This window comes from Macaca mulatta, chromosome 18, assembly GCF_049350105.2.
Source record: "Macaca mulatta isolate MMU2019108-1 chromosome 18, T2T-MMU8v2.0, whole genome shotgun sequence".
NCBI lineage: Eukaryota > Metazoa > Chordata > Mammalia > Primates > Cercopithecidae > Macaca > Macaca mulatta.
The window spans coordinates 1,883,614-1,904,164 of NC_133423.1; the positions used below are offsets into that span (position 1 = coordinate 1,883,614).

At 43.8% G+C, this 20,551-nt stretch overlaps 1 protein-coding gene across 29 annotated transcripts in view; it reads right to left on the reverse strand.

Annotated features, from left to right (window-relative positions):
* Positions 1-9,477, reverse strand: part of ATP9B (ATPase phospholipid transporting 9B (putative)) — a 295,624-nt gene extending 286,147 nt beyond the window's left edge. For all 29 annotated transcript variants that reach the window (XR_013408181.1, XM_077974850.1, XM_077974843.1 and 26 more), the window contains exon 1: positions 9,343-9,477. Coding sequence is in view for 8 of the 29 variants with exons in the window: in XM_028837950.2 (XP_028693783.1) it covers positions 9,343-9,461 (119 nt within the window). In the remaining 21 variants the exon portion in view is untranslated. The remainder of the gene's footprint in view (positions 1-9,342) is intronic.
* Positions 9,478-20,551: the final 11,074 nt, after the last annotated feature.

Here is a 20,551-nt window from a genome sequence, read left to right on the forward strand (position 1 = left end):
AGGGCAATCAGGCAAGAGAAATAAATAAAGGGTATTCAAATAGGGAAAGAGGAAGTCAAACTGCCTTTGTTTGCAGATGATATGATTGTATACTTAGAAAACCCAAAATCTGCTTAAGCTGATAAGCAACTTCAGCAAAATCTCAGGATACAAAACCAATGTGCAAAAATCACAGGCATCCCTATACACCAATAATAGACAAAGAGAGAGCCAAATCATGAGTGAATTCCCATTCACAACTGCTACAAAGAGAATAAAATAACTAGGAATACAACTTATATGGGATGTGAAGGACTTCTTCAAGGAGAACTACAAACCACTGCTCAAGGAAATAAGAGAGGTCACAAACAAATGGAAAACATTCCATGCTCATGGATAGGAAGAATCAATATTGTGAAAATGGCCATACTGCCCAAAGTAATTTGTAGATTCAATGCTATCCCCATCAAGCTACCACTGACTTTCTTCACAGAATTAGAAAAAAACTACTTTAAATTTCATATGGAACCAAAAAAGAGCCCACATAGCCAAGACAATCCTAAGCGAAAAGAACAAAGCTAGAGGCATCATGCTACCTGACTTCAAACTATACTACAAGGCTACAGTAACCAAAACAGCATGACACTGGTACCAAAACAGATATATAGACCAATGGAACAGAACAGAGGCCTCAGAAATAATGCCACACATCTACAACCATCTGATCTTTGACAAACCTGACAAAAACAAGCAATGGGGAAAGGATTCCCTATTTAACAAATGGTGTTGGGAAAACTGGCTAGCCATATGCAGAAAACAAACTGGACCCCTTCCTTATACCTTATACGAAAATTAACTCAAGGTGGATTAAAGACTTAAATGTAAGACCTAAAACTATAAAAATCCTAGAAGAAAACCTAGGCAATACCATTCAGGACATAGCCATGGGCACAGACTTCATGATTAAAACACCAAAAGCAACGGCAACGAAAGCCAAAATTGCCAAATGGGATCTAATCAAACCAAAGAGCTTCTGCAAAGAAACGATCATCAGAGTGAATAGGCAACCTACAGAATGGGAGAAAATTTTTGTCATCTATCCATCTGACAAAGGGCTAATATCCAGAATCTATGAGGAACTTAAATTTACAATTTAAAAAAAACAAACCAATCCCATCAAAAAGCGGACAAAGGATATGAACAGACACTTTTCAAATGAAGACATTTATGCGGCCAACAAATATATGAAAAAAGCTCATCAAAGACATGCAAATCAAAACCCCAAGGAGATACCATCTCATGCCAGTTAGAATGGCAATCGCTAAAAAGTCAGGAAACAACAGATGCTAGAGAGAATGTGGAGAAATGGGAATGCTTTTATACTGTTGGTGGGAGTCTAAATTAGTTCAACCATTGTAGAAGACAGTGTGGCAATTTTTCAAGGATCTAGAACTAGAAATACCATTTGATCCAGCCATCCCATTACTGGGTATATACCCAAAGGATTATAAACCATTCTACTATAAAGACACATGCACATGTATGTTTACTGCAGCACTATTCACAATAGCAAAGACTTGGAACCAACCCAAATGCCCATCAATGATACACTGGATAAAGAAAACGTGGCACAAACACACCATGGAATACTATGCAGCCACAAAAAAAGGATGAGTTCATGTCCTTTGCGGGGACAGGGATGAAGCTGGAAACTATTACTCTCAGCAAACTAACACAGGAACAGAAAACCAAACACCGCATGTTCTCACTCATAAATGGGAGCTGAACAATGAGAACACATGGACACAGGGAGGGGAACAACACACACCAGGGCCTGACAGGTGGTTAGGGGCTAGGTGAGGGATAGCATTAGGAGAAATACCTAATGTAGATGATGGGTTGACAGGTGCAGCAAACCACCATGACATGTGTATACCTATGTAACAAACCTGCACATTCTGCACATGTATCCCAGAACTTAAAACATAAAAAAAAAAAAAAACACTGAACTATACACTTTAAGTAGGGTAACTTGTATGTATATAAACTATATCAAAAAAGCTGTTAAAAATGAGTAAATGAAGCAATTTTAAAATAAAAAAGAGTAAATAAAAAGAAGAAAAAAGGAAAAATGTAAACTGCTCCTTCCTTCCAGTTCTAGACCAAGATGGAGTATATGTGCTACTCCTTATTCTTCCCACTAAACACAGATAAAAACCCTGGACATTAAACATCTAAAGGTGGGGAGAAGAGGGCAGACCAGTAAGGTCCTTGAACTCAGAGAACAAGACATCAGTGAGTTTCCAGTATTCCCTTTTGGTCTCATGCCCATGTTGTGTACTAGAGAGCTGGCAACCAGAAAAGTAATAGACACAGACCAAAAAAATCCCCAACAAAAGTCTGGTCTTTCTAGCCAAAGGACTAGGAAAAGGGCAGCCTAGCGGAACAAAAAAAATTTGATAGGAATATCCCATCCAAAGATGACAGAAAAAGCACAGCCTCACCCACACTGAACAGCAAAGAGTAAGCGAAGCCTGGACTCCCACACTGCCCAGCTGTAGGAAGATACTCTCCCCACTGCCCAGATGGTGTCAGGGCAGACCAAGTGGGGAGTGGAGACATCCATCCAAGCCTGGCAGTCATTGTAGGGTACATGCACAAGGGTGCCGGACGCTCATCCCTGTTAAAGTTTCAAAAAATTAGTTTAAAGATCGAACTGGCTTTTATTAGCAAATCAGGCAGTATTTCATCTATGAAATAGAAAGATACTCAGATCAGCTGAGCAGCAGAAGTAAACTCTGCAGCCAGAAAAGGCTGCAGAAAGCAGATTCAAGGAACAAAATACAGATTGGGCATTTCAAAGTTACTTTCCTTACAGGGTAGAGAGGACTCTCTTATGCTGGCTCAGTTTGGCCCCCTTATGACTGGTTGCTGTGAATCTCTTGTTTTGGGGGAAACTGGCCTGTTTTTAATTTAGTTTGATTGTGGCACCTAGCACAAGTGACTCCATTCTAGTTTGTTCTAGTCTGCTTGGCCTGGTGCAGGAGCTTAGTCTGAAATAATGGCCTCTGGTACATTTTATTTAATACCCCCAACTGGCAGTAATAAAGCACTCCTACCCATCTCGATCAGTGTCAGAGGAGGCCTAGTGAAAAGTGGAAAATCTAACCACCTTCTAAAAGATAACACCACCCATGCAATGTCAGTGGAAGCCACAGGCATGCAGTAACCAGGCACTCCTCCCCTTCCCAGCCAAGGTGGTGCTAGCAGAGACCACTGGGGAGCCAGTAGTCACATGGCACTTTCCCTTTCCGGATGTCAAAATGGGCTGTGAAGGGAACCTGGCTCTTCACCCCCTTCTGGCAGTAACCCCCACATTCCACTACCACTACCACCAGGCCCGATAACCAGAAGATTTAAATAAGATCCCAAATCTCATAACAAAATGTCTAGGCTATACTGGAAAATCACTCATTATCCCCAAAACCAGAAAAATTTCAACTCAAATGAGAAAAGAGAATCAACAGATGTCAACATCAAAACAACACAGACACTGAAATTATCTAACAAGGATTTTTAAACACACATCATAAAAATGTCTCAATGGACAATTATGAAGAGACTTGAAACAAATGAAAAAAATATAAAGTCTCAGAAGAGACACTGCTAGTATGAAGAAGAAACAACCGGAAATTCTGAAACTAAAAATCTTAATGGATGGGCTCAACAGTAAAATTTTAAAAAGGGGGAAAAAAATCAGTGAACTTTAAGACAAAACAATAGAAACTGCCCAAGATGAACAGGAAATGGACTTAGAAAAAATGAGCAGAAACTCAGGACCCTATGGTACAACAAGAAAAGATTTCACAAGGTGTCACACCAGGGTAAAAGAAGAGATGGAGAGTAGAGCACAAAACTTCTCAGATCTGACAAAAGATCTGACAAGAATGGCTGCAAACTTCTCAGATCTGACAAAAGGTACAAACTTAAAGAATCAGGATGCTAAGCAAACCCCAAACAGGGTAATCCTGAAGAAATTCATACCAAGACCCAGAATAGTCAAACAACTAAAAACTAAAGACTAAAAAAAATGTTGAAAGTAGTAAGAGAAAAATGACACCTATCTCAAAAGGAAAAACAACTCAAATGATATCAGATTTCTCATCAGAAAGCACAGAGACCAGAAAGAAGTGGCATAATAACATTTTTCAAGTGCTAAAAGAAAAGAACTGTCAACTCCAAATTCTGTATCTGATGAAATTATCCTTCAGGAATGAAGGAGAAATACAAGCATCTTCAGATGAAGGAAAACTAACAGAATTTGCTTCCAGTAGACTTACCCTAAAAGAATAGAGAATTACTGAAACAGAACAAAAATGAGAAATTGTGAACTATCAGGAAATAAGAAAACAGAAAGGGCAAAAAGGGTAGGTCAATACCATAGGCTTTCCTTTGCCTCTTGAATATTCTAGATTCTTAGAGAGATAAAGCAAAAATTATAACACTGTCTGATATAGAGTTCTAATTGTATATAAAGGAAATATTTATATACCTTTATGTATGTAAAATCTACATATACTTTTACATGAGTATTACCAATGGGAGGATAAAGGGATTTAAAGAAGCGAAGCTCTTACACTTCACCCAACAACTGTTAAAATATCAACAGTACACTGCAATGAGTTATGTATACATAATGTAATTCCTAGAGCTACCACTAAGTAATATCTACACAAAGAAATACACTGAAGAACACTATAGATAAACTAGAATTCTAAAAAATGTTGAAGCATAACCCATAAGGCAGGAAAAAGAAAACAGAGAAACAAAAACAGAAAGCAAAAAATAAAATGGCATTATCAAACATTACGCTGAACATAAACCCTCTAAATACATCAATCAAAAGACAGACAATGGCAGTGGGTAAAAAAACAACCAACCATATGACAATTACCAGAAACTCACTTCAAATATAAGTTACCTGAGAGTGAAAGGATGGAAAATTATATACCATGCAAACATTAATTGAAGGAAAGCAGAGGTGGCTATATTAGTGTCAGATAAAGTAGATTTCAGAGCAGAAAAATTACCAGAGACACACAGGTGAACTACATAATGATAAAAGTATCAATCCATCAAGAACACACAGGAATCTCAAACGTGTATGCACCAAACAATAGACCCTACAAAATATGTGAAACAAAAATTGATAAAACGCTAAAAAGAGGCAGGGTGCACTGGCTCATGCTTGTAATCCCAGCGCTCTGGAAGGCCAATAGAAGGCGATCACTGAGCCCAGGAGTTCAAGTCCAGTGGAACCCCATCTCTACAAAAAAAATTTTTTTAAATCAGTTGGGCATGTTGGCGTGTGCCTATAATCCCAGCTACTCTGGAGGCTGAAGCAGGAGGATGGCTTGAGCCCAAAAGGTCGAGGCTGAATTGAGCCATGATCATGCCACTGCACTCTAGCCTGGGTAACAGACTGAGACCATGTCAAAAAAAAGAAAAAAGAACAAAAGAGAATAAACAAAGCTACAAGGAAAGACGAACTCAACAGGACCATTAACTAAAAGGAAATAAATAACATTTCAGAACACTCCACCTAACAATAGCAAAATAAATGTTCTTTTCAAGAGCCAAAGAATACTTACCAACATACAGGTAGAGTCACAATATCTTACTGTATGCCTTGTAAAAGCACCACTTAACTTTTTAAACTATGTGTATGTTACCACGATAAAATAAAACCCAACTTCAGAAAATAATGTAGAAGCACAACTTCTGGTCCAGACAAAATGCCATAGACCCATTTCTCTGCTTCTCCCCAGTAAGTCCAACTATAAACCCTGGTAATTAAGCAAAAGCCAATCAAAGGAGAGTTCTGAAAGAAGGTAAGAAGGCAGCAGTGACTTACTGAGACTCCCCTCTCCCACCAAGGGATATTGGGGCCTGAGACTCCCCTCTCCCATCAAAGGATACTGGGGCATTTGGGCAGAAGCAGTAAGGGGAACTTGTCACTACAAGCTGCTGGCCCAAGAAGGCTCTGTGCCTCTCATGCCTGAGACTCCTCTCTCTCATTAGGGAGAGCCAGGCAGCACCAACAGGTGCAACCCCACCACATAAGGAGCCCGGTCCAGAAAAACCTTTTTATCCATAACCTAAGATCTTGCTCCAAGACATCAGAGCGTCAAGGTGTCACCAGCAAGAGGGATTCTGCCACAGGAACCCTTTTGCCACAGCGGTGCTAAGACTCCTCTTCTCCAACCCAGAGACACCAGGGCAGTCACTGGGTCCATATGGATGGGATACAGCCACAGCCAGGGCCCAACCACAGAAGCCTCTTCATCCCCATGGGTCTGACACTTTCATCTTTTAACAAGAGAAACCAGGCCTAGGAAAATCCACCTTTCGCTCTCACGCAGCGCCAACAGAGACCAGGAAGAGCCCCAGTGATACCACATAAACCAAGCAGACCAAAGATCACAGCACAAAGGCTCTGAGAATTAAAATGTCATTTAGAACCACAGGCCACAAATGTAGTCCAGGACCTATGTGCTGAATCTAAACAGGGTGGCTGCACGCTAAAATAAAAGATATAAATAGAACCCAAATTCTCCTAATATACAAAATACCCAAGAGACAATCGAAAACCATCTGTCAAACCAAGAGCCAAAACATTCACAGAATGGAGTGGAGATAAGAGTAAAGAATTAGGGAACTTGAGAACAGATTAATAGAACGTACACAATCCGAACAACACAGAGAAAAGAAACAGGGAAAAAGCCTAAGGGAATTATGAAACACCAACATAAGATCCAACTTTCTTAACACTGGAAATCCAAATGGAGAGAAGAGAGTGGGAGCAACTCTCCATTATTTCAACAACAACAAAGAGTAGTTGAAGAAATAATGGCTAAAAACTTCCTAAATTTAGTCGAAGACCAAAAGCAAACAAACAAACAAAAAACCAAACATAAAATCCATGACAAGACACATCATAATTAAACTTCTGAAAACTAGACAAAGTAAAAACTTGAAAGCAGCCAGAGAGAAATGACACATTATCTACAAGGGAACATCAATCTGAGTGACAGCAGCATCCTAATCAGAAACTACGGACGCAAGAAGGAAGAGGCACAAGATTTTTCAAGTGCTAAGAAAAGAATGGCAGGCTAGCAGCCATGGCTCACGCCTTAATCGTAACACTCTGGGAGGACGATACAGGAGGATCACTTGAAACCAGCTGGGCAATATAGCAAGATCCTGTCTCTTAAAAAAAATTTTTTTTTAATTAGCCAGGCATGGTGGTATGTGCCTGTAGTCCCAGCTACATGGGTGGATTGCCTGGGCCCAACAGGTCAAGGCTGTAATGAGCTATGATCGCATCACTAACTCTAGCCAGGACAAAAGAGCAAGATTCTGTCAAAAAAAAAAAAAAAAAAAAAAGGAAGAACAATAGAAAAAGGGGAAATATGGGCACGTGGTATGTGCAATACACTATCCTTATCATCATGAGTTTTACAAACCATATTTGATGACTGACACAAAAACTGTGTCAACCACCTGTAACACCATCTGATACCCAGGACATGATATTTAAAGTGAGGACCTAACTGAAAGAAGGGTTTCCACACTTGACTGGAAGTGGTGAAATACAGCAATACACCATGGTGATAAGTCACATATGTATACTGTAATACCCAGATCAAGCACTGTGAAAACTATACAAACACCTAATCTCAAACACACTATACGGATACCAAAAGTGTCCAAGTAACCCAAAAAGTGGCAAAAACAAAAAAAAGAAACAGTAATGAGAATCAGAAGAAACAGAACACAGATAATACATAGCACACTTATATTCTAACATATCAATAATTATTGTAACTGTAAATGGTGTAAATATGCCAATCAAAAGAGAATGGCATAGTCAATAAAAAATAGGATCATAAGATCCAACAAGAAACTCACTTCAAATTCAACATAGGTAAGTTGAAAGCTAATATCATGCAAACATTAATCCAAAAAAAGCATAAATGGCGACATCAATATCTAACAAAGAAGATTTTAGAGCAAAGAAAATTACCAGAGACAGAGGAACATTAACCATGAAAGGAACAATCCACCGAGAAGACAAAATTCTTGAATGTGTGTGCACCACATGACAGTGCTTCAAAGTACATGAGGCAAAAATGGATTCAATCTGTGACGGAAACCTATTTTGAAACAGGTGGCACATTTCCAAATAATGAACTCCTAAAATTAAACAGATTTACTAATACAGTTACTGCTATAGGTAACACCAAGGAGGAAAGGAGAAATGGTAGTTCCAGAGAACCCACTTTCAACCAAGCACTGAAAAAAGGGCACCTTACACAGGTTCTACTGTAATCTCTAATAATCCCGTAAGAAAAAATATTATCCAGCACTTTACAGATGAAGAAACCATGGCTTTGAGTTTAAGTTACCCAAGAGCAAACAGCTAGTGGGAAAATCAACACACAAATCAGCGTTATAACATTCCGATACGTACTCTGAGCTGTATGTTACAGTCTCTCAAATGGCCGAAACCAAAAATTGTTCAAAAACTCAAATTCTGAAGCAACTACATATTGAGTGAAATTATGTTTTCTACAATTCCTCTGGAATAAAACTTCAAAAACTGTAAGAAGCAATACTTATTTTTTAAAATTTTCTTCTTTTCTTTGAAGGAGAAATAAGTTAAATATGAGTTAAATCCAATCTCGGGTATGAAAGGTCTGTACACTAATTCTACCGCTAACCTGTGGCCCCACTAAACAAGTCAACCGTTCTCAATACTCCATTTCCCTTTCCTAAAGGCAAAACTACATGTCGACAAAAAGCACTTTGTATATATGTGTTTAAGTAAAAAGTGTGCTTAGCAAAGATACCGAAATGTCGAACAGAAGTCATTTCAATAAGGAGTGTGTTTTTAACAATATAATTAAAATTGCATCTGTCACCTTCACAATTCATACGGCTACACAAACAAGTTTCGGAGACTCTGAATTATCCCATAAATTAGGACTTTTGATCCCCGTTTACTTTAGGAGAGCAGCCACCCCTCAACTCCGGACCGCGGTTCTCCGCTCCCGTTCTGGCTCCTGCGCTCGGCTCGGGCGTCCCGGGATGCAGACGCTCGCTCCGGCAGTTGCCCGCGGCCCTCACCACAGCGGACGCCACAGCTGCGGCGCGCCCAGAACGCCCAAGACTCCGGACTCCCGGCGCACAGATGGGGCGCGCCGGTAGGACCCCAGACCCGCCCGGCTCCGGGTTCCTGCGGTGGACTGGAGCCCCCGGGGCGCGTCTGCGGCGGACGCGCGCCGGTCCCGCCTCGGTTACCTGCTGTGCCGGTCGGCTCCCGGCCCGGGCCCCGCGGCGCTGTAGTAGACCGCGCGTTTGCGGTTGGCTGCGGCCGCCGCGGCGCTACGCACCGGGTACAGCGGGATTTGGTCCGCCATGTTCCGGCCGCCCTTTCCCGCCCCTCCCGCTTTCCCCTCAATTCGCCACCTTTTCCCCGCCCTCTCCCCTCAGCGCCAACCCCGGCTGAGGCACCGCCCGCGGATCTTCCCCGCCTCCGCCAAGCGGCGAGGTCCGATGACGTCAAGAGCGGCGGCGACGCGACGCGGAAGGCGTGGCTCGCTAGGCCCGCCCTCCTTTGGGCGTCGGCGCACGATGACGTGCGCCAGGTGGCAAAAAGGCGGCGCGGGAGTCAGTGGAGTCCGGACGATGACGTCACGAGCGGCGAAGACTGGGGCGGTGTCGCCGCGTTCTGAGGCCCCGCCCCCGCCGCGTGAGGGCCCGAGACGTCACCAATCGGCGGGGCGGGGCTTGCGTACGCCGCGGGCTGGTCTTCTGGTAGCGCGGGAGGCCCCGCACATGGATCAAGGTTCGGCCGGGCGCGCTCTGGTCCGCGGGGGGAAGGACCTCGCAGCCGTCTCCTGGAAGTTCTGCCGGGCACATGCGTGGGCGCGCGCGGCCTCCTGAGCGGTCCCGAGCCTGCGCTGCTGGGAGTAGTAAGCTGCTTGCTGCCGCCCCGCGCTTCTCCAGCCTGCCTTCGGTGCCCGCTTCATGCCCGTGCCCTTGGAACCGCTGGTGTCTGTGCGTTCACAGGCAGGGTCGTGCTCCGTGGCCCTGGTCCCTAAAGCGGCGCGACCCCAGGCGCGCCCACCGCGCTGGGCTGAATTTCCGAGATGTTCTTGCCCTGCTTCGTCACTGCCGCTTTCCTCCTTTCCTCTGGCTCTTGGTCTTTAGCTTGGGTCCACATCCGCAACCTCTAGGCCCGCGGCCTGCTGAAAAGTCCTGTAGGCGACTGTCAGAAACGAGGTTTACACCCTCAATCTACACAAGAAAGAAAAACGATATTGAATGAACGAATATACACCTTTGGTTGGGTTTGTTTCATTTCCTGTCCCGAGGACAGCCCCCTTCCACCTCCATCACCCACTGCCCCTGGAAGCCCGCAAGCTGAACACCGCTCACCTCGCCTATTTCTGGTTTATTCACTTTGTGTTTTTTTAACCAATGTTTTTCTGATATTCCATTATCATGACATACACATTTTGTCTGTGTGTTTGAAACACTGTTCAACATGAACTTATAAATGCTTTTCTGTTTTTTGGAGATGGGGTCTCCGTCACCCAGGCAGGAGTGCAATGTTTTGATCACGGCTCACTACAGCTTCCACCTCTCAAGGTTCAGGTGATCCTCCCCCATCTGCGTGTATTACTTTTTCTGCACTCCAGCCTGGGCGACAGAGCCAGACTCCGTCTCAAAAAAAAAAAAAGGTCATTATGAATATTAATTTTTTGGGGGAGACAGTCTCGCTGTCGCCCAGGCTGGAGTGCAGTGGCGCGATCTCAGCTCACTGCAAGCTCCGGGTTGACGCCATTCTCCTGCCTCAGCCTCCCGAGTAGCTTGGACTACAGGCGCCACGCCTGGCTAGCTTTTGTATTTTTAGTAGAGACGGGGTTTCACCGTGTTAGTCAGGATGGTCTCCATCTCCTGGCCTCGTGATCCACCCGCCTTGGCCTCCCAAAGTGATGGGATTACAGGCTTGAGCCACCGCGCCCCGCCTGTGAATATGAATATTCTTAATTTGTTGCTGCCACTTTCTGATTGCCAGTTTGCTTCTCAGCTGCTTTTCATGTAGCTTGAATACACGCCACTCCACAGACACTAACTACTTTCAAAAGACACCAGTGGCCTCCCAATTGACAAGGGACTTCACGCATTATTTCTCTACCTCACCCTCAGCCACGGACACTGTTCACACCATCTCTCACCTACATTCAACAACTGATGTTGATAACACCAGCTCATTCTCACAGCACTGGCACTGTAACACCATCTCCTCACCCTCACTCAACACCTGACAGTGACAACAGCATCTCCTCACCCTCAGCAACTGACAGTGACACCATCTCCTCCCCCTCACTCAACACCTGACAGTGAATAGCATCTCCTTACCCTCACTCAACAACTGACCGTGACACCACCATCTCCTCAGCCTCACTCAGCAACTGACAGTGACATCATCATCTACACCCTCACTTAACAACTGACAGTGAGACCATCTCCTCACCCTCACTCAACACCTGACAGTGACAACAGCATCTCTTCACCCTCACTCAACTACTGACAGTGACAACACCATCTCCTCACCATCACTCATCACCTGACAATGACACCATCTCCTCACCCTCAACACCTGACAGTGACAACAGCATCTCCTCACCCTCAACTACTGACAGTGACAACACCATCTCCTAACACTCACTCAGCAACTGACAGTGACAACACCATCTCCTAACACTCAACAACTGACAGTGATAACAGCATCTCCTCACCCCCACTAATCACTGACACTGTTCATATCCTCTCCTCACCCACAGTTAATAACTCACACTGATAACACCATCTCCTCACCCTCACTCAATTGAATGGACTCACGGTTCCACATGGCTGGGGAGCTCTCACAATCACGGCAGAAGGCAAGAGAGAGAATGAGAACCAAGCAAAAGGCGTTTCTCCTTATAAAACCATGAGATCTCGTGAGACTTATTCACTACCACGAGAACAGTATGGGGGAAACTGCCCCCTTGATTCAATTATCTCCCACTGGGTCCCTCCTACAACACTTGGGAATTATGGGAGCTACCATTCAAGATGAGATTTGGGTGGGGACACAGCCAAACCATAACACGCAACCACAGGCAGTTTTCACACCAACTCCTTGTAAATTTTTTCCTCCCTTAATGTGCAGACTAAATTAACTAGCTCTCTTCCTTTACCTATTCCATCTCTCTTGAAAACTCCTCCTTCATCACCTACCCACTTAGGTAAATAATACTCATTTCTTTTTTCCTAATTCTAACCTCTTCTGGCTCCATTTCTGAATTGCTTATTCAGTTTCAATTGCATGCAAAAGTTAACGATGGGGTTTATGGGGAATATCAGTATGACTAAGGCATACTGTCTGTCCTCTAGGAAGCTTAGTAGGAGAGGGAGACACATAGGGAAACAGCTTGTTTTTACTTAGGACACAATGAAATACTTGCCATAAGTCCACAAGTATGAAGTTATACCAGTGGGTATCTTTTTTTTGAGACAGAGTCTCACTCTGTCGCCCAGGCTGCAGTGCGGTGGTGCAGTCTCGGCTCACTGCAACCTCTGCCTCCCAGGTTCAAGCTATTCTGCCTCAGCCTCCCAAGTAGCTGGGATTACAGGCACCCACCACCATGCCTGGCTAATTTTTGTATTTTTAGTAGAGACGTAATTTCACCATGATGGCCAGCCTGGTCTTGAACTCCTGACCTCAAGTGATCCACCTGCCTCGGCCTCCCATAGTCTTGGGATTACAGATGTGAGCCACCGCACCCATCCCCCAGTGGGTATCTTGACAGGAAAAAGATGACATACTTAAAGCGTTAAACTGAAGAGAGTTTAAGGAGCTGTTTGCAGAGGTATAGATGGAAATAAGAAAGCCAAATATTTTTGACGAATTAACTGGGAGAAGCAATAGTGGAAAACTGGTTTCACCCTTAGACCAAAGAGATTAGATAAGGAAAAGTGTTGACCCTGAATAGAATCCCTCCTGAGTTGGAGCCCTGGGAGCAAAGCTACCTCAAAGAGCATGAGGCTACGGAGTAGATGCAGGCCAGCTGGTGGGCAAAAGCCACCTGCCACCAAATTAAGTGCTTTTGAAACACAACCACACTGATCTGTTGACTTATTACTTATGGCTGCTCTCAAGCTATGATGGTAGAGTTAAGAAGATGCTACAGAGACCATATCACCTGCAAAGCCTGAAATATTTACCATCTGGCCCTTTAGAGAGAATGTTTGTGCATCCCTGTTCTACAGGAAAGAGCGGGTGGCATAAGAGGCAGAGACAGGCACAGAATGGCTCTCTCACGGCAGAAGGCTGCATTGGTCAATGCCACCCTAGCGCAACCATGGAAAGAATAACAACAGAATGTTTAGCTAACAAGTTAATGGAGGGAGGAAGAGGGATAATAAAAATACTTTATTGCTTCAAGGAAGCCGTGAAAGGAGTTTAAAGAAAAAAGAATTGATGGAATAAGCGGGAAACAAAGAAGATGGTAGAGACAAACCTGAAGGTCAGTTTATGTATATTAAATGTAAACAGACTAAATACCTCAGTAAAAAGTCAGATTGTCAGATTGCATTAAAAATAAAACCCAACCGGGCGTGGTGGCTTACGCCTGTAATCCCAGCACTTTGGGAGGCTGAGGCAGGCAGATGACTAGAGGCTGGGAATTTGAGACCAGCCTGGGCAACATGGCGAAACTCCGTCTCTAATTGAAACAAAAACAAAAAGAGAAAAGAAAAAAAAAAAAAGAAAAGAAAGAAAACTATATGCTTGAGGTCTCAGATCTCACCTTAAATAGAAAGACCCAGAAAAGTTGAAAGTAAAAGCATAGAAAAATATACGCCGCGCGACCACTGATTACCGTAGCCTCCCCATGAGGTAAGCTCTGTGAGTCTCCTTCACCTTTCCCCAGATAAGGAGCCTGGAGCACAGAGGGCTTAGGCAATCTGCCCGAAGTCACAGCTGCAGAGCCAGGTTTCAACCCAGGTGCCAAAAGCCATACCCTTAACCTCTAACCTCAAGTTGCCCCCTGAGTTTTAGGAAGATGATACTGATGGCTAGAATTTGAAAGTAAGGCAAAAAGGAGAAATGAATGTCATTTCATGTCATGCAAAGGGACAGTCTCACCCAAAGATGAGTGGAACGTACTTTGTTCAACTCACTGCTAACTAGTTGATGAAAGTCTTTGACTTAGTGAAATCGCATGTTAACTTAAAGATGTTTGCCAATAGAGGTACAAATAGTTTCTGTTTTGTTGTGTATTAACTACATTTTATTTTCTACATTCTTGATGCTCTGGCTAACAGGGGAGAGCCTGTCCTGCTTACAGCTCATCCGTTCTTAGAGATAGCAGATGACTCACCTGCAAGCACATCTTTCACATGCAAGCCGCCAATCCTGCCAGCCACCTCGATTGGTGGGATAAGCTCTTGCTTTCCAGGCCACTGTGCCCCTGCCCTACTTACCATGGGGCCAGGCCAGAGACAGGGAGGATGGTCCTTCATGCCAAAGCCTGCTGATCACATCAGCCAAGGCCAAACCTGCCCAGCCTGTTCTCCCCGCCTCGCCCGGCCTTCCTGTGGACGCCACAACAAAGGCTCTTGGCTTGCCTCTCTCCCTCTGTGTCCCAACCCTGCGTGGCGTGGCGTGGCGTGGCGTGGCGTGGCGTGGCATGGCCCCTTCCTGTGGGAGCTCTAACAAACTGTGTTTTCTGTGGCCATCATCTCCTGATCTTTTGGCCTCACTATAGCTAAACAATAATAAAACCTACATTTTAAAACAAGTAGGAAAATATACCTCAAAGGAGGTATAAATAAAACTTATTATCCTTTAGGAGATCAACCAGTTTTGTATCTAACTAAACAGTCTTATTGTAATATTCCTTTAGAAAATTGCCTCAGTATCTCTATGTCCTAAAATATACTTTGAACCAGTTCTACATCTTACTCATTATATCTTCCTTCATCGATTAATAAGTTGAATAAAATCTTGCATGAGCATTATAATTTTACCTCTTTGAAAATTATACTTTAGGCCAGGCACAGTGGCTCATACCTGTAATCCCAGCACTTTGGGAGACCGAGACAAGCAGGTTGCTTGAGCTCAGGAATCTGAGACCAGCCTGGGCAACATAGTGAAACCTTGTCTCTGTAAACATACAAAAGATTAGCCAGGTGTGGTGGCACATGCCTGTGGTCCCAGTTGCTCGGGAGGCTGAGGTGGGAGGATCACCTGGGCCCAGGAGGTTGAGGTTACACTGAGGCAAGATCACACCTCTGCACTCCAGCCTGGGTGACAGGGGAGATCCTGTCTCGAAAAAGAAAAAAAAAAGAAAATTATATTTTAGCAAAAAGACATAACTTTTCACAAGTTAAAGAGGAGCTTGTTAAGTATTTTTTATGGATAACAGTGAGTATCACATTATTATGGAATTTCGATGCCATTTAACACATTTGAAAAAATGATGTTTTATTTTTAAATGTCAATACTTTATGATATGCCAAAAATACATAATTGATAACTATTTATACCTATAACAAAAAATGTTTAGTTGTCCACACACAATATGTGAAGGGACACACACTTTCCAGAAATTATTTTAGGGGTCAATGTGCAAAAAAGTTGAGAGACTGCTCTCGTAATGCACACTTAAAAATCAAACACTACCATGAAAGAGGAACCTTGTAAGAGCTGTCTTTAAAGGCATTTGTAAAAGGCCGATTTCAACATTTGTTATTTCCTACTGATGCTTTCCTTACTTTGCTCTTATGGGATTCTCCCTGGAGAGAAATGCATTCTCTCTCACAGTAGTCAGGGGATGGAAGATGTGGAGTTAGTGAACAAAAATCAACTTTACTCCTACTCCTGTCTACCATATATCTGAATTCAGAACACTCCAGCATAGACCAAAATACAGGATGTCCAGCATCATCTTTCACCCACTGAATAGATGTGTCTTCAAAAGAGGATGATCAAGTGCCCCCTCAAGACTGATGATGCCTTGATCAGTAATAAAAGGAGAAAAATGCAGCCACAATACTGACATTTTATTCAATTTACCATGCAATGCTTTCGTATTAATTATAGCAAGTTAATAATTAAAAACCAAAATATTTTTGTCTAGGAATATATTCTAGCTTCTGATTTCCAGAAAGAAAACTTAAGTCAGCTGCAAATACTCGTGTGTGTGCGTGCACACATGGCATGTGGATTGCACGAGGAGCTTTGGTCACATCCCACAAAGCCCGGGAGCTTGAGAGGGGCTTGCTGCTGTTTGGCATCAGGTGAAGTGCATTTAGATCAATGTATTTAGTGGCTCACAGTTTCCTTCAAACATTCACTCAATTACTGCTTTGTAATGACCCATGGATGTTTCAATAACTGTCACAAAACAGAAAAAAAATGTAATTAATAGCTTGTCATGGGAATTTCAAAGGTTGGTAAAGAATAAATAAACTGGACTCAAATCTCACTCTTTGGGTCTGGCTATGGTTGGTTGGGATTGGGGTTGATGTGACTTTTCTGTATTGCCCACTGTGTGGCTGACAAGGTCTCACCTCCTTAAACTTAATGCTTAAGGATTTCTTTCTTGGCACAACCACAGTCTCAACAATGACAGAAATGGAAAATCTCTTCATATACCTCCTAAAGGAAGTATGTTCTTTTGTTAAAGTTCATTTATGTCTCTACCACTTCAGATAGATGAAGCTAATTACTTCCAAATTCTTAGTGGAAGCCCAGAAGATATCATGCAGGATGTTTTTAATAGTCATGCAAAAATTCTCTTGAAAATTCCAAAGAGAAGGTGTAATACCAAGTACTACCATATTATAATTTTATGTTGAGAGATGTAAAATATTTTATTTTGGAAAAATGGAAATAAGAATTTATTTTGTAAAAATTGCATTTCCATGAAGAGAGTTACATAAATTGGGATTTTACTATATTTTTATATACACATTATATGAATATATAAAGAGAGAGTCAATATTAAAGCATATGTGGCAATAGCAAACATATGAAAGGAACTTAAATGCCTATCAGTGGTAAATTGGATAAGGAAAATGTGGTCCGTATACGCCATGGAATACTACACAGCCATAAAAAAGAATGAAGCCATGTCTTTTGTAGACATGTGGGTGAAGCTGGAGGTCATTATTCTAAGTGAAATAATGCAAGAAGAGAAAACGAAACACCACATGTTCTCACTTATAACTGGAAGGCAAACATCGAGTACGCATGGACACAGGGAGGGGACAGTAGACCCCGGGGCCTACCTGAGGGTGGGGATGGGACGAGGATGAGGATTCCGTACTGTGCTGCTTACCTGGGTGACGAAACAGTCCGTCCACCAAGCCCCTGCAACACACAATTTACCCACATAACAGACCTGCCCGTGTACCCCCTGAACCTACATAAAAGTTGGAAAGGAAAGAAAAAAAAAGCGTATGTGCCTTCCAGATCTTCCACATGAAAGCAAAAGGGAAAGGCTGATGGGCCGAGATCCAGCCTGCAGCAGAGGAGCCGTCTTCGGTGTTGCCGGGTTCTTCCACTGCTGCGATTTGGAGGAGGAGATGGCTGCCTCTCACTGTTGAAGTAAAAGAGGCCAAAGAGTCCACCTACCCAGCAGTTTACCCCTGGCTGTCTCTCATCTGCATGCAGGGACGGCTGCAGCTGCTGCCCTCGGCACCCGAGGTCTGTGGGGCTGACTCTTGATCGGCCGCTCTTTTCGGCTTCTTCCTTCAGGATGGTGCAGAAAAAAGCTAACAAGCAGGCCTGAGTACCATCCTATACAGGGTCTGCTTACCAGGCTGACCCTGGGCTGGCCTCTGGCGACTCGGATTTCAGGAGGGCTCCCAGCAACCTGACAGTGCCTCTCCAAGCCAGAAGCGTTTTTCCTGAACACCTGCATTCCTTCTAGAATTCTGGAATCTCAGTACACGCCAAGAAGAGGATGCCTGCGTGAGGGCCCCCAGCAGAAGCCCTGGGGGGTCTAAGCTGCCCTGGTGGACAACACTTCACACGTGTCGCCGCTCTTTGCTGAGAGAATTCGCACGTCCAGTGGGTCCAGTGGGTCCACTGGGTCCAGTGGGAGAGGGTGCTGGACCGGTGCCTGCCTTCCTCTGACCTCACCTCACACACCTTTTCCCTTGACCGGCTGTGCTGGGTGCTCGGTTGCTCTAGTAGGTGGGCAGGAGTCAGATCATGCGCTGAGTCCTGGGAGTCCTTCTTGTGAACCGTCAAGCCTGAGGTGGTCCTGGGGACCCTGGTCCAACCGCCATATGGCGATGCAGTGGCCGCTGTCCTGCTGACCTTCCTCCTGGTCCTGAAACCTTTTCCCTCTTGCAGTCGACTCCCTTGTTTTCTCCCCTAGTGGTTTCCTGAGAAGGGCTCATGACAGGAAAAGGTTTCCAGACCTCACACCTCTGAAAGCGTCTCTACACCTTCACCTTAACTGGTACGAAATTCCAGGTTGGAAATACTTGTCTTCAGGATTTTGAAGACCCTGCTCCATGTTTTTCTAGAGCCTCACTTTGCAGTTGAGCCTTTCTATGCAATGAAGTCCCTTACATGAAATCCTGAGCCTTGCATGAAAACTGCTCTTTCTCTGGAAGCTTTTGTGGACTTTTCTTTATCCTGAAATTTCATCATAATTTTCTTTTTGTAATTTTCATTATTTATTTATTTTGAGACAGGGTCTCACTCTCTCACCCAAGCCAGGCACAATTAGCAATCTTCCCATCCCAAATAGCTGGGACAACAAGTGTATGCCACTGTACCTGGCTTTTTTTTTTTTTTTTTTTTTTTTTTTTTTGGAGACACAGTCCAATCTCAGCTCACTGCAACCTCCGCCTCCTGGTTTCAAGCAATTCTTCTGCCTCGGCCTCCCAAGTAGCTGGGATTACAGGTATGTGCCACCAGGCCTCGCCTGGCCAATTTTCTGTATTTTTAGTAGAGATGGAGTTTGACCATGTTAGTCAGGCTGGTCTCCGCCTCCTGAGCTCAAATCATTCTCCCACCTCAACCTCCTGAGTAGCTGGTACTACACGCGTGCACCACCACATCTGGCTCATTTTTGTATTTTTTGTAGAGATGGGGGGTTCGCCATGTTGCCCAGGCTGGTCTCAAACTCGCGAGCTCAGGCAATCTATCCTCCTCGACCTCCCAAAGTGCTGGGATTACGGGCATGGGCCACCAAGCCCAGCCACAATTTAAAACTTTTTTATACGTAAAAAAAATTGAGGTAAAATATACGTGTAACATTTACCGTCTTTACCATTTTTAAGTGTCCTATTCAGTGGTAATAAATACGTTCATATTCTTTTTTTTAAATTTCCCTTTCCCCTACTCTGTCATTACTTTATTCTATTTACTCATTTATTTTTGAGATGGAGTCGTGCTCTGTTGGCTCAGGCTAGAGTGCAGTGGTGTGATTTTGGTTCACTGCAACCTCCACTTCCCAGTTCAAGCAATTCTCCTACCTCAGCCTTCTGACTAACTGGGATTACAGGTGCGCACCAACACGCCTGGCTAATTTTTTATTTTTATTTTTTGTATTTGTAGTAGATATGGGGTTTTGCCATATTGGCCAGGCTGGTCTCAAACTCCTGACCTCAAGTGATCTGCCCACCTTTGCCTCCCAAAGTGCCAGGATTACAGGTGTGAGCCACCACACCCAGTCTCTGTTACTACTTTAAATTGCACACTGAAATTTGGGTTGGAAACCTGGTACACCTCTTCAGTTTAGATATTTGTTATGTGACTTGCTCAAAACTCTAAAACTTTCTGTATCATTATTTCATATACAGATAATGATATCCAAGCACACAGATATTTTGTGAAGAAAATAAATGACTAGACAGAAAGGAATTATAGAAAAAAAGTATAAAAATACCATGTGTTAGTATACACACACACACACACACACACACACACACACACACATATATATATATTTTAGATAGAGTCTCACTCTGTTGCCCAGGCTGGAGTGCAGTGGCACAATCTCAGCTCACTGCAACCTCCACCTCCTGGGTTCAAGTGATTCTTCCGCCTCAGCTTCCTGAGTAGCTGGGATTACAGGCATGCACCACCACACCTGGCTAATTTTTGTATTTTTAGTAGAGACGGGGTTTCACCAGGTTGGCCAGGCTGGTCTTGAACTCCTGACCTTGTGATCTGCCCGCCTTGGCCTCCCAAAGTTCTGGGATTACAGGCGTGAGCGACCACGCCTGGCCCCTAGTATAAATGTTTTTTTTTTTTTTTTTTTTGAGATGGAGTCTTGCTCTGTCGCCCAGGCTGGAGTGCAGTGGCGCGATCTCGGCTCATTGCAAGCTCCACCTCCTGGGTTCACGCCATTCTCCTGGGACTACAGGCGCCCGCCACCACACCCGGCTAATTTTTTATATTTTTAGTAGAGATGGCATTTCACCGTGT